This window comes from Brassica oleracea, chromosome C3 (assembly GCF_000695525.1).
Source record: "Brassica oleracea var. oleracea cultivar TO1000 chromosome C3, BOL, whole genome shotgun sequence".
Taxonomy (NCBI): Eukaryota; Viridiplantae; Streptophyta; class Magnoliopsida; order Brassicales; family Brassicaceae; genus Brassica; species Brassica oleracea.
In genome coordinates, this window is record NC_027750.1 from 51,023,379 (window position 1) to 51,037,029 (window position 13,651).

General features: G+C 40.1%; 1 protein-coding gene and 1 pseudogene across 1 annotated transcript; one reads left to right on the forward strand and one right to left on the reverse strand.

The window, feature by feature from the left end:
- The first annotated feature begins 4,546 nt into the window (after positions 1 to 4,546).
- Positions 4,547 to 7,807, forward strand: LOC106334682. Its single transcript, XM_013773010.1, has 3 exons — positions 4,547 to 4,746; positions 4,933 to 7,302; positions 7,389 to 7,807. Exons 2-3 carry the CDS (start codon positions 4,978 to 4,980, stop codon positions 7,638 to 7,640), a joined length of 2,577 nt encoding a protein of 858 aa, XP_013628464.1. The 5' UTR covers positions 4,547 to 4,746; positions 4,933 to 4,977; the 3' UTR covers positions 7,641 to 7,807.
- Positions 7,808 to 8,438: 631 nt separating this feature from the next.
- Positions 8,439 to 13,105, reverse strand: LOC106330854 (annotated as a pseudogene).
- Between the last annotated feature and the right edge of the window lie 546 nt (positions 13,106 to 13,651).

Here is a 13,651-nt window from a genome sequence, read left to right on the forward strand (position 1 = left end):
TGCGCATAGATAATCTTTTTCGGAAAGCCAAATTTCTTGCATTTCCCCGCTTGGACGACCTACCTGAATAAATATATCTGGTACTCCTTCAACATGATATACAGGGACTTCACCTACTTCAAATCTTGTAAACCTACCATATTAGGACAAGAGATCCACATTTTAGAAGAAAACATATAAATACACATGAAAAGGCGAACATGTAACTAATTATAACATTTACCTCGATTTCGTTTGTATACTGTCAGCGAAGTAGTGTTCTGAGAAATAAGCAATCTCAGCATTGATATATGCTTCAACTATCGACCCTGCTGCATGGCTTTTGTTCGTTGCGTTCGCTTTCAACTTCTTAAAATATCTTTCGAAAAGATACATCCACCTATATTGCACGGGGCCTCCTAGTTCAGCTTCATAGGGGAGATGTATAGTCAAGTGCTCCATCACGTCAAAAAAAGATGGTGGAAAGATCTTTTCCAAATTGCATAGTATCAAAACAATATTTTGTTTAAGTTTTTTTAAGCGATTTTTTTGCAAAGTTCTCGAGCAAAGGTCACGGAAAAATAAACCAATCCCTGCAATATATAAACAAATTTAAAATCGTTAATAACCCAACTTATAAACACTCTTCGAAATGTAATATATCATGAAACTATAATTAATTAATTAATTTGTACCTGATAAAGCAAGATGGACGTTCTCGTCTAGGAGTTCTGCACATATAAATGGAAGTAGCCTCTCCATAAACACATGGCAGTCATGACTCTTCATGCCTGAAAACTTGCGCTTCTCTATATCAACACAGTTAGCTAAGTCGGAAGCATAACCGTCTGGAAATTTTACCCCAACTTTCACACATTCCAATAAACTTTTTCTTGCGCTCTCTCCCAGTGTGTAGGGAGGAAAAAGAGCTTGACCACGACTATCAACATGTAAGTGTTGCCGATCACAGAGAAGTTCTATATCCAATCTTGACTTGATTGTGTCTTTCGACTTACCCTTCACACTCATAAGAGTATTCATGATGTTGTCGAAAAAATTCTTCTCAATATGCATAACATCAAGATTATGTCGAAGATTTAGGTCCCTCCAGTACGGCAACTCCCAGAATATGCTTTCCTTGTGCCAGTTATGTTCCTTCCCATATCCGGGTTTCTTCTTATCGTGACCATTTCCACCGCACTGGGACGTTTTTGGTGGATTGACACCTTTTAACCGCTCAGAATAAACTTGCTCACCACTCAAAGATTCAGGTGGAACTTCATTCATAGCATGTTTTCCCTTCAAGAAGTCCTTTCTGTTCTTCCTCAATGGATGGCCACGAGGAAGAAATCTTCGATGACAATCAAACCAACACGTCTTCCTTCCATTCTTCAGATAAAAAGCCTTTGTATCTTCCATACAAATTGGACAAGACAACCTACCATGAGTCGTCCATCCTGATAGCATCCCATATGCCGGAAAGTCACTTATCGTCCAAAGAAGCACAACCTTAAGATTAAAATTTTGATTCAAAGAGACATCGTATGCTTCAACTCCAGTAGACCACAGCTCTTTTAACTCCGCAATTAGAGGTTTGAGGAAGATATCTAGACTAGCTCGTGGGTGATTTGGCCCAGAATTCAAAATTGTGAGAAACAAATACTCTGGATTCATGCACATACCAGGAGGTAGATTATATGGAGTCAAGATCACTGGCCACAACGAAAACAAATGATTATTAGACATCCCAAATGGATTGAATCCATTCGTAGATAAGCCGAGATAAACATTACGGGGTTCCTCTGCAAACCGGGGATGTTGATCTTGAAAGTGTTTCCACTCTGCTGCATCTGACGGATGAGACATTTCACCCTCCTTTGCTTGGTGCTCTGCATGCCATCTCATTGCTGCTGCTGTCTTCTTGCTCTGATACATTCTCTTCAATCTGTCAGCAATAGGTAGATACCACATACGACTATATGGCACTTTGGTTCTACGTCGTTCGCTTCTAGGCTTCCATCTTGGTGCATCACAAAACTGACACTTATCCCACCTTTCATCCTCTTTCCAGAAGATCATACAATTGTTAACACACACATCAATTTTATAGTACGGGAGACCCAAATTGCGCATCAATCTTTCTGTCTCGTAATGTGAACCGGTTGATTGGTTTCCAGCTGGTAAATAGTCTGTCAACATTTCACATACCGAATCAACGCACTTTTCACTCAAATTATAATCCACCTTATTTTGCATGATCCTAGAAGCCAATGATAATTGCGAGTGACCTTCTCGGCAACCATCATATAAAGGATTTTTCGCTCCTTCTAACAAGTCGTAGAATTTCTTCGAGTGATTAAATTCCGGATCTACGGCATTTTGATAACTATCACCATCTTGATAGTTATCAAAACTCACATTATCTCGAAATGCATCATTCACCATTTCCACATATCTATCTTCTACTGCATTACCAATGTGATCTTCACTACCACTTAAATGCGTCGGATTAGCATAACTTGTTCCTAAAGCCATATCGAGTTTTCTCCATGCTTGTACCACACATAATAGTCGAGCATAAACCCTTTACTATATATATGTTTCAAAATTCGATGCCCCGGGAGAAATTTCTCATTCTTGCAAACACTGCAAGGACAAAAGAATTTACCATTATTATCCTGTGTTAGAGGCTGACTGTTTGCAAATGCCATGAATTGCTCTACTCCCGTTGTGAACTCTTCCGAGAAATTCCCCGTTTCTTCATCGATCCTCTTGTACATCCAATCTCGAAAGTTAGTGTAGTTGTAATTACCTCCCATTATGTGACTGAACGTTTTTTATGACTTTTTTATTCTTTCAAGCATCGCACGAAGAAAAAATGACTCGGTTGGGTGTATATATAGAAAATGTTTCCGACTGTTTTCCTACTGATTGTGTTTTCTTGTAGTGTTTAGACATGGCCGGACCTGATGCCACTAAAGTGGCCGACCCTGATGTGCCAAACAATGATTCTTGGGACGCCAAGATTCATGGTACTGATGGTGCAGATAATAATGAGATCTCAATGAACTATGTCTTGTCTGGAAAACAGTGGAACAGAAAACATGTCGACATGGATGATTTATTTGCTTGTGAAGTAGCACTTGAACTTATGGATAATGAGGATCAAGAACCCACGTCTATATATGCATGCATGCAAAGATCAGATTGGCTTAAGTGGAAAGAAGCCATAAACGTGGAGTTAGAATCACTGAGAAAGAGAGGTGTGCTTGGTCCAATAATCCGAACACCTCATGATATTAAATAAGTGGGATACAAATGGGTCTTTGTGAGAAAGAGAAATGAGAAATCGTGAGGTATAAAGCCCGGCTTGTTGCACAAGGATTCTCACAGAGACGGAATAGATTATGAGGAGACATACTCCCCTGTGGTGGATGCTACGACCTTCAGATTTTTGATAAGTTTGGCCGTGAGAGAGGGTCTGAATTTGCGGTTAATGGATGTTGTAACTGCATACCTTTATAGTCCACTGGATAATGACATTTATATGAAAGTCCCAGAGGGTATTGAATTGAAAAACAAAGAGAGTTCTCGAGACCAACATTGTATTAAGTTGGAAAAATCTCTTTATGGACTGAAACAATCCGGACGGATGTGGTACAATAGACTCAGTGAGTACCTAGAGAAAGAGGGATATAGAAATGACCCTATCAGTCCATGTATTTTCATAAAGAAATTCGAAAATCAAGGGTTCGTGATCATAGCTGTGTATGTTGATGATCTGAACATCTTTGGAACCTCTCGTGAGATTTTCCAAACAGTTGAATACCTTAAGAAAGAATTTGAGATGAAAGATCTCGGGAAAACAAAATTCTGTTTGGGATTACAGCTTGAGTACATAAGTGAGGGTATCCTTTTGCATCAGAAGGCATACACAGAAAAAGTACTCAAGAATGGACGATTGCCATCCTCTGACCAGTCCCATGGTCGTGAGATCACTCGGCCTGGACACTGACCCATTCCGTCCCAAGATGGACGATGAGGATGTCCTAGGTCCTGAAATGCCATATCTCAGTGCCATAGGAGCTTTAATGTACTTGACAACTCACACACGGCCTGATATAGCCTTTGCCGTGAATCTCCTGTCCAGGTTCAGCTTCTGTCCGACCTTTAGGCACTGGAACGGGATCAAACATATTCTTCGTTACCTACAAGGAACGAAAGACTTGAGTCTGTTTTATACTAACCATAATAAAGATGGTTTAGTTGGCTTTGCTGATACTGGTTATCTACTAGATCCACATCAAGCACGATCACAGATAGGATATGTCTTTACACATGGAGGTACAGCCGGTCCATCCGCAGGAAAGAGAGAGATGAGAGAAAGTCGGCCTATTGAGGAGAGAGAAAGGCGGTCACATACATATATTTCCTTTTACTTGTATGATTAAGATTTTATTTCTTTGTAATCTTTCCATGTTATATATTAATAGTCTTTCCTAATACTAGTTGATTTAGGTTTTAGATACTTTTTTTTTTTTTTAATCCCGTGTATAAATGTGGCACTTATTGTTTGACAACAAAATTACCTTTCTCGTTGACCCCCACCCCCAATAGAAGAAGAAAGACACTAGGGTTCCGGCGATCTAACATCGGATTGGATTCGCGAGGAATTAAATCCTATTCCTCGGACTAGCATTGATTTCTCATCAAGCTTGGGTCTTTGTTATCTCCGGGAGTCTCACCTTCTCTCCCGACCCGATTAAGGTTCTTTTTTTTCCTTTTTTTTTTTTGTGCGTGTGTGTGTGTGTTCATATATATATATATATAGTTCAAGTGAATAAATCAATCTTATTATTCCCGTAATAGAAAGGCTAGGGGATTCACGTTTAGTCTTTGGTTTGTATGTATTCATTCAATAGTAATTGTAGTTTCTTTTCTTTACGAACTTAGCTTAATTCACGGTGGTGGGTTGTCAATTCGATTCCTATTCTTCGAATGACGTGGCCACCACAACCTCCTCCAGAAATCTTAGTAGTGATTGAGAGAACAGCACGTGCGGTAGCCCAGTTGGGCTTAGAGCATGAGAAGTTAATCTTGGAAGCCAATCGTTGTATTGAGAATGCACCTTACAAGCCGCCTGGTAGCAAGACTGTATTGGAGGTTGAAAGGTCCGGCTTTTTGAAGAGTTGTGATCATCCCTATCACCAAGTCTACAGGAAAAAGCGCGATGCATACTTTGCTCAGTGCCAAGATGGGGTGATTCATTTCCTACGACCTAAATTCGATGATGATGATGATCTCAAGCCTCCTCCCAATAGAGACGACCCTCCTCCTCCTCCTCACCCTCCTCCAGATGACATCACACCCATCGACCTCGGTTTGGTTAAGGTCACTGCTCTGTTTGTGGCGCGCTACGGCCAACAGTTTTGGCACGCTTTGATCGACATGCCCATGTGCCCCCATTTCAGCTTTTTGAACTCTTCTGACAAGACATTCAGTTACTACAACGGACTTGTTGGTCTGTATCATAGAGTCCTAAGGCCTTTTCCTCCTGATGCTGATGAAGCTCCTCTTGGGGAGTTTTTCCGCTATGTTCAGTTGGAGAAGCTGCATCAGAAACTCACTGATTTGCATGCTTTGGCGTATGGTCTTGACTGCATGGACGACCGAGATGCTTCTCCTCTTGCCATGCCACCCTCCTTCTTTTCACTTATGACTATGCCTCATCATCCTAATCAAGATGAGGATGACATCCAACCCCAGTGTGAACCTCATCCCATTCCACCATATATGTTTCCCGTAAGGATTTCACTCGAAGAGCTAGTTATCATTAAGCTTACTGCACTCTTTGTGTCTCGGTACGGTCAATGTTTTCTTCGGGCGCTGATGATGAGAGAGGTTTCCAACCCTCACTTTGACTTTCTGTTTTTCCGTTGGGATCAAAGGCCTCAGTTTCCGTCAATGGAGCCAGCTGAAATCAGGTCCCATGTTTTCAATGTGCTTGTTTATGCCTATTCAAAAATACTAATGCCTTCCAAAAGGGCCAACGACCCTGGTTTCTGTTCGGTGGTCGTTCTTGCTGTTTTTTCTTCCCGTCTTCTTCGACTTGAGAAGCCGAAGCTGGGGGAGGGAGTGAAGACTAGGGCTATCATTGATTTGCATGCCTTTGTGGCAGGTGTGGACTATCTTGCTCACATGCATGAGCCGCAGTATTCTGGTATCATGTCACCACCTCAACGCCTTTCAGTTATGATAAAGAACCTGCAGTCACCACTACAAACGCCGCATCCTGGTATACTTGTTCTGCTTCCCCTGGGACGTAAGCTCAGTGACTACCCTCAATGCTCAAGGTCCATGTGTAGCCACCTTGAATACACATTTCCTCAATCGATTGGACCCGATGAGCTTGGTGTTATCAAGCTCACAGCGCTGTTTGTAACAAGGTATGGGATGTTTTTTATGGAGGCTTTGATGAAGATAGCGCCTACTGAGTTTGAGTTTCTGAAGCTAACTCATAGCAGGAGAGCGCTCTTTTTCGCGTTTATTGACGTGTATTCCAGTATATTGAAGCCTTTCACAAAGGGCGGTGATCATTTGGCCATGGCTCTTGAGTTTTTCTTCTACTGTCTTCAGTTGAATAAGCTTAAAAAGGGAGTGGCTGTGATGGAATTGTCGGCTTTTTTGAGTGGTGTTGATCATTTTGCATGGATGGATGTTAATGGCTACTCTGCTATCGTGGCTGCACCTGAATGCCGTTCAGTGATGATGAACCGGCTAACGCAGATTGATACTGGTGGCGGTCTTGATCAGCCTCCAACTCTAAGAACTCCCTTCTCGTTTCCATCTAACTATTATGGATTTTCCTCACCCCGTGATATTGCTATCATTAAGCTGACAGCTGTGTTTGTGGCACGGTATGGGGTGCGCATTTGTCGGGAATTGAAGAAGAAATTGGATGCAAGAACAGTTTTAAAGTTTATGGAACCAAGTGATGAATTGTTCCATTTTTATGAGGTAGCTGTTCATGCATATTCCAACATATTAGAGGGTTCAGATGATGCTGATACAGAGACAGTTATTGAGAGATACTTCCATTGTGTTCAATGGGAGGAGCAAAAGGAAGAAGGGTCAATGACTTTTGATGATGATTTGTATGGTTTTGTGGAGGCTGTTGACTGCTTTGCTCAGTTGGAGGATGGATACTTTTTTCAGATGATGGGGAACATCCATCTAGTACATCCTTGTGATTGTCTTTATGATCAGACCTCTTCATCAGAGCCAAAGAGACGAAAGGTTGACGAGTCATCTAGTGTTATAGAGGTAAATATTTTTCTTCCTTGGGCTGGAACTGGACTAGTCTTTGTGTGTTAAACTTGATATATATGTATGTGTATTTTTTTTTTAAGGATTCCTCGACGATCAAGGTGTGGGTTCCAACAGTGTATGGAAGGAAAGTCATTAAAATAGCAGTGGGGTCGTTATCGGAAAAGGTGTCGAGTTTGATGGAGAAAATAGCCAATGAGATTCAAATGCCAGCAAAGGATCTGAAGTTACGTGGCAAAGAAGGGGTATTGAAGGGGGACAAGTCACTAGCACAAAACGATGTTGAAACAGGAGAAATCCTCACCCTGACTTGGCGCATTTCTAGGTGGTATTAGAGAAATGCAAGTCTCGTCTATTTACTAAAAATATGTCCAAAACTTGTTTTTGATTGGCAAGCAACGTTTGGTCTCTGGTATCTCTGTTTTGTCTTAAAATATTTACTACTTTTGTCTCTGCTATCTCAAAAATATTACTACTTATGATTGTGTGCTCATTCACTTCATTGGTTTCTCGTGCAAAAAACAGAGCATCACAATAACATTTGCAACAGTTTATGAACAAGGTTGCGCACATGTTCTGCTTTTGAAATAATGAGAGCAGAACAAAACATGGTACAGGGGTCGAGGCTTGTGAACAGGTGCTGAGCACCAACACCAACGATACCATATTTACTTGTAGAAGCATCAATTCAGCGACAAGTTGATTATAGATTCTACGTGGCTAGGATGCTCGTTCTACTTTGATCAGCTTTAGAACATGAAAAAACTGATTTACTATATCATACGTTTACAACCTGATAATCTCATGTCAATGCATCAACCACAAACACACACCCAAAAGAAAAACAAAAAAAAAAAACTACAATATTTCACATCTTGATATCTCTTTCTTCTATCATATGGATACTGAACATGACAAGTGATATCCCCAGCTTTTCACCATCCGACTCCCAAATACAGACTTGGTAGGAATATCTTCTCACTACTAAAAGCTTCCACCTCCACTCTGAACAGAAGATCTCTTCCTCGTCCCCACAATCAACTCATTGGGAACTCCGTTCTCCCATTGTCTTGGCTGGCTGGCTGGTTCCTCATATTGACGAACGTCTCATTATATGTATGGTGTCTCTGTGGTTTCCCCTCAATCCACCAGGCCGGATTTCACCTGCAAATTAGGCAAGTGAAACTTTTGGATTACACAATTATCTAACGTTCACTATCATTCTAACCTATGCAGCCTCTTCAGTACAAACCATTATCATATTAGCTTACGCATGGTAAAGAAGCATACGTTTATTCAGTGCTACCACGTCAAACTTAACGGAGTTTTACAAGCATCTTCAGCTCTTTTAATTGCCCGTAAGATAGATAAGGACGGTTTCCTTGTTACTAAGTAACACCGACAACATAGGGCTGCAAAGGGAAGATGTAATAATCAAAAATTCAACAGAAACTAATTAGCAACAATAAACGGAACTTAGCTATTACCCACAAAACCGAGCATATACATGCTCATCCATGCAGTCTTCTGAAGGGATATCCGGGTCATGTGCAAGAACATGGATCAGGAACACTATCATGTTAATCTGGACAATCAGTGAGTGATCTACTTCCCGTTGATCTACACCCCCAGCTTCTCTTGTAGCATTTCTGATGAATCCATTGATATATCTAAGTGACTGAACAACTGAAACATTCCCATCTTAGAGTGAGAAGTATTAGCAACTTACATCATTTTGCAGATCTCTGCATGGATCACAGATGGATGGAAAACGAAAAAGCACATGCGTATCTTCTGGCTGGGTATCATATTTTCCATCAACCGCTTGTGTAATTTGGTGAGAAAAGTCATGGTAATAAAAGCATTGGAGTCCTGACAGAATACAAAGGCAAATGACCAGAAAGACAATCAAGTGCACCATAAACTCAACCAAACTAATCCAACTTTCTGAACACAGGTATCTAGTACAAGAGACCAAAAGAAGCAATTACAAGTCAGACAGCCCTCACTGCCACTAAATGGTTAACTATACTAGTAACAATCCCTTTTTTCAGGAACAAATGACCATAAACCCAAGCCAATTCCACTAGAGCAACTTTTGGATATGTCACATATGCAAGGGTAGATACTCTCATAAGTTATCAAGAAATTCACATAAATTCCTTCAATCTAAGAAATCGATATGTGATCAAGTAATGTAGAGTCAAAGAAATAAACGCACGTTGCAGAAAAAATAACCTTGCATAACTTGGAAAAGACAGATTTTTCAAATGTCTAGCCAACGAAGCAATGGCAGAAACAGCATGTTTTGCCTGAGAACGAGTACCCTCCAAACACATCTTCTCCAGAACAGTGGAATAGTCACTGCAAAAGCAAACCAATGTCTTAAGTATGTCCAGGTCTCACTAATCCATACGTAGTATAGTAGTTGTCTAGGCATGCTAACTTACATAAGCGACATTCAAAAGTAACAAAGTATCTAAAACGAACTCAAAGCATCTAATAAATCTATAAATTTTAGTTACTCTTTAGAAAAGTAGACTTTACGTTTGACCGAAAACGATAGACTACATAACATGCGTATATCTGAAATTTTGTATTCAGAATGTTCATTGTATATTGCCGTATAATAATCTTCTTCAATTAATTTTCCATCAGAGAACTAATATTAGTTATGGGTGTAGTATAAACAGGCAGAACACTTAAGCCCAATAGCTTGATAAGTTTATGTTTATATCAGCACAACATATTTGCAAATGTTTGTAAATCAGATCTCAGAGAGTAGATTCTGAAACCTTGCGCTACAAAGATGGACAGGAAATTCTTTAGTATGATCAAACAATTGGTTAACAAATTAGCTTTTTGCTTTGTGTCTGATTACGTATACAAACTCAGTAGAAAATGCCATGTTACACATTTCTCTAGCAACACCATAAAGCAGTACAGCAAGATACTTAAGATGATAACTTAACCTAAACCCATTGCAAGTCAAATAGTGCTGGATGGTTACCTGAAGTTGGCAGAAATATATGGAGCTGCCTTTGACAAAGCTTCAGTTACCTCGTCAGCGAATGAATCATTGTCCTCTAACAGCTCCGAAAACTGTTTTTTTTTCTGAACCTCTAAGGTAAGAAGGGAACATGTTGAGGATTACCTAATTTAGGAAAACAGTAACTGTGTCTCATTTTCATATCCGAAGTCGATTTAAGCATATAACACTAATGTACACTTAAGAACGATGATATTCACAAAATAAAATTTAAATGTTTTATGGATTATGGAACATTAGTGCACAACAGAACACCTTAAATGAACAAAGGACGGATATCAAACGGAACAACAAAAAATTATACGCAAGGATAATAATTAGAGGATGCCTGCATGTTTGTCTGCATTTGTTCTTACCAGAAGAAGTTTGATGAAAGAAGCCTTCAACTGCGTGTCAGCAGAGGTGCTGTTAGAAAGCTGTTCCAGAAGATACCGAACATGCTATGAGCTAAATATAGTAGGGGCACATTTTGTAGAAAGTATGCGCAGGAAGTCGAAAAGTTGATGATTTGCACCAATTCTCTCGAGAAACTTCTCCTGGAAAAAAAAAAAAAAGTAAAATGTAAAGAGCAAATATGTACTGAAGTTGAATATATCTACTATGCACATTCAAGTGTTTATATATTTTGCTTCTTTCTGAACACCAATGCCTTTCCTGAAAAATATACTCTAGCCGATAATACTAAAATAACGCAGCACAGAATTAATCAAGAAAGATTCACGATACTGTAGATGTTTCAGAGAAAACCTTACGAACTGTGAAATGAATTTAACATAAATTACGCATAAGCCAATCATAATAAAAGTTTGGACTTACTCTAATAGTCTGAGCTTTTGTGAATGTCAGTTCATCCAGCAGTAGAGTTAAAGCATCAAAAATTGAGGTGTCGTCCATTTGGTCGAATTTGTGAAAGAAATCTTCTGCCTTAGAGGCGTCTGGAAAGCAAGCTGAAAGCTGTACAAAATAGCTTTTCTGTTCCACAAAGATGCAAGTGACTACTACACAAACAGGAGCCATAAATGAAAAGGGGCTAAAGGAAATGTTTATACCTGAGATACTTGTCTTCAAAAGGTGGCTCAGGTGCCAGAATCCGAAAGATCACACTGACGCAAACAGTAACTAATAGATTCACGTCGTTATCAACGATTCTTAAGAAGGTCATGCTTGATAATGGATTTCTTCAGCGGTTTCAGCTCAGCTTCAAGCAGTTTCAGAGCTTGTTTCTTGCTCACAGTTTCAGTAACTAAAGGCTGCTCGATTTGTGACAGTGTAGTAGCAGCTTCCTGCAAAAAGTTACAGATACAGGTAATGAACATAGATTTCCCTATCACACTATAAACAGCCCTCAGATCAGCGACTAGCTTACCGATAATAGATTTCAAATGTGCAAAAGCAAAAGAAAAACCTTTGGGATACTAGGGTAAAACCCATCACACACGGTCACAAAGTTGTCAATCGAACTACAGAGTGATGAAATGGAGTTGATTGGAGTAAACCCAGATACTTACACGTAGTGATTTTACGAGAGAGCCCTTGTTCGGATGAGAAGACTGAAGCAAACGAGAACCCATCTCGGAGACAATATGCTTTGGAGTTTTCTCCATGTTCCGTACAAAGATAGTAGCACAATACAAGGTTTGAGCAGGAAAAGAAAAAAAAATCATTTTTCATGGTTCTTATGAAAATCCTCTTTTCGGGACATGACCGGTTTGATCTCCATGGCGCTTCTATATCTTTGGTCTATTCCTTGTCTCATTCTCTTATGTACCCATCATTCCTTCTGAGGTCAAAGCATCCAACACCAACTTATATGTATACTCTCTAGGAACCAACCCGGCCTCCACCATCTCCACGAGCCTCTGCCACTCTCCTTGTCTCAACAAGAGCGTGAATCAGCGGCGTGTTCGTGCTTGAACCAGGTACACCGTGACCCATCATCTCAACCCCACGTTCTATCTCATTGGTCACACTGTAATACTTTAGGAAAGAATTATACGTCACCTGGTTTGGGACACACTCTCTCTTCTTCATATCTTCAAACAGCTCCAATCCTGTTAGTTTTACAGCATCCATCGATCAAGCAATTGTAAGTAACCACATCAGGTGCAAACACTCTGAACAGCATTTCCCTAAACATTCTATTAGCTTCCCACATCCTCCTCCTTATCGCCTTTCTGCATCCCATATCTACAGTTATCGGTAACTGCATCTGATCCAACAGGAATCTAGCCTTTTTGAAGTTCCCTACTCTGCAAAGAGCGTTGATGATTGTATTGTAAGCGTAAACATCATCGGGTTTGCAGTGATACTCTTTCATCCTAGCTAACGCCTCTTTCACAAAACCTTCTTCTCCTAGACATTTCATCAAACAGGTTATAGACGCCATGGTGACAACACTTCTTCCTCCGTCGAGAGACTCCCAGAGACCTTTAAAGTCGTTTCCTTTGGTGAACAAACACGCCATGTCTCTGCAAGTGCGCCTCGATCCAGAAGAAGAACTCCGTTGCTTTCTGCAAACCGAGAGACGCTTTCTTAGGATCCATATACCCCCCCGGGGCCTAGGACTAGGACTTCGAGACGGCGTCGTACTGATTCTTCACGGAGGTTTCTCAGTTTTAACGGTGATCGGTGACGGAAACCGTTTTGACGACCGATGGAAGGTGGGGAGATGAAGAAGAATCTGGGGATAGAGCGGAGAATGTCGGAGACGAGATGATGAGTCCAATGTCGGAGACGAGATGATGAGTCCATGGATTCGCAGCTTTTGCCCTCGAATGGACGGCGAGCTGATCAGTAGTGCGGTTGCTTAACGGTGCTCTGTCCTAACTTCGAATTTCAAAGCGTTAACTCTTTTTGAATTACAATTTAGCCCTCTAAGTTTTGAATTGACAGGTTCGGCCCTTCACTTATGATCAGATTTACAGCATTCCCTTTTTGATGTAGAAAACTTTTTTCACACCCACATTTTTCTTTCTTTTTTTTTCAATCACAGAAATTCGAAAATTTCAGATATTAATTTATTGCTATACTGTGATCCGCCCTTTGAAACCACCAAATATTTTATATCGTAAAGTTAGTAAACTATACATCAAATATTTTGGTAGAGATATAAAAATGCTTATAAACTCGTCTCATTTAAATCCGTATCTTTTATGATCTCCCCAATTAAATTTCCAACCCATTTACACCAATTTTATTTTGGACATAATTAATAGATATGTTAACCCCTTAATTCATATAAAAATGCTATTTTTTAAAAATATTTATAGAGAGTTTATAAACTCAACTCTAATCCCT

Excerpts from the sequence above, each read along its gene's own strand:
- LOC106334682 (XM_013773010.1), top strand. The coding sequence starts at position 4,978 with ATGACGTGGCCACCACAACCTCCTCCAGAAATCTTAGTAGTGATTGAG. Across the intron at positions 7,303-7,388 it reads AGTCATCTAGTGTTATAGAG|GATTCCTCGACGATCAAGGT; the intron begins GTAAATATTTTT and ends TTTTTTTTTAAG.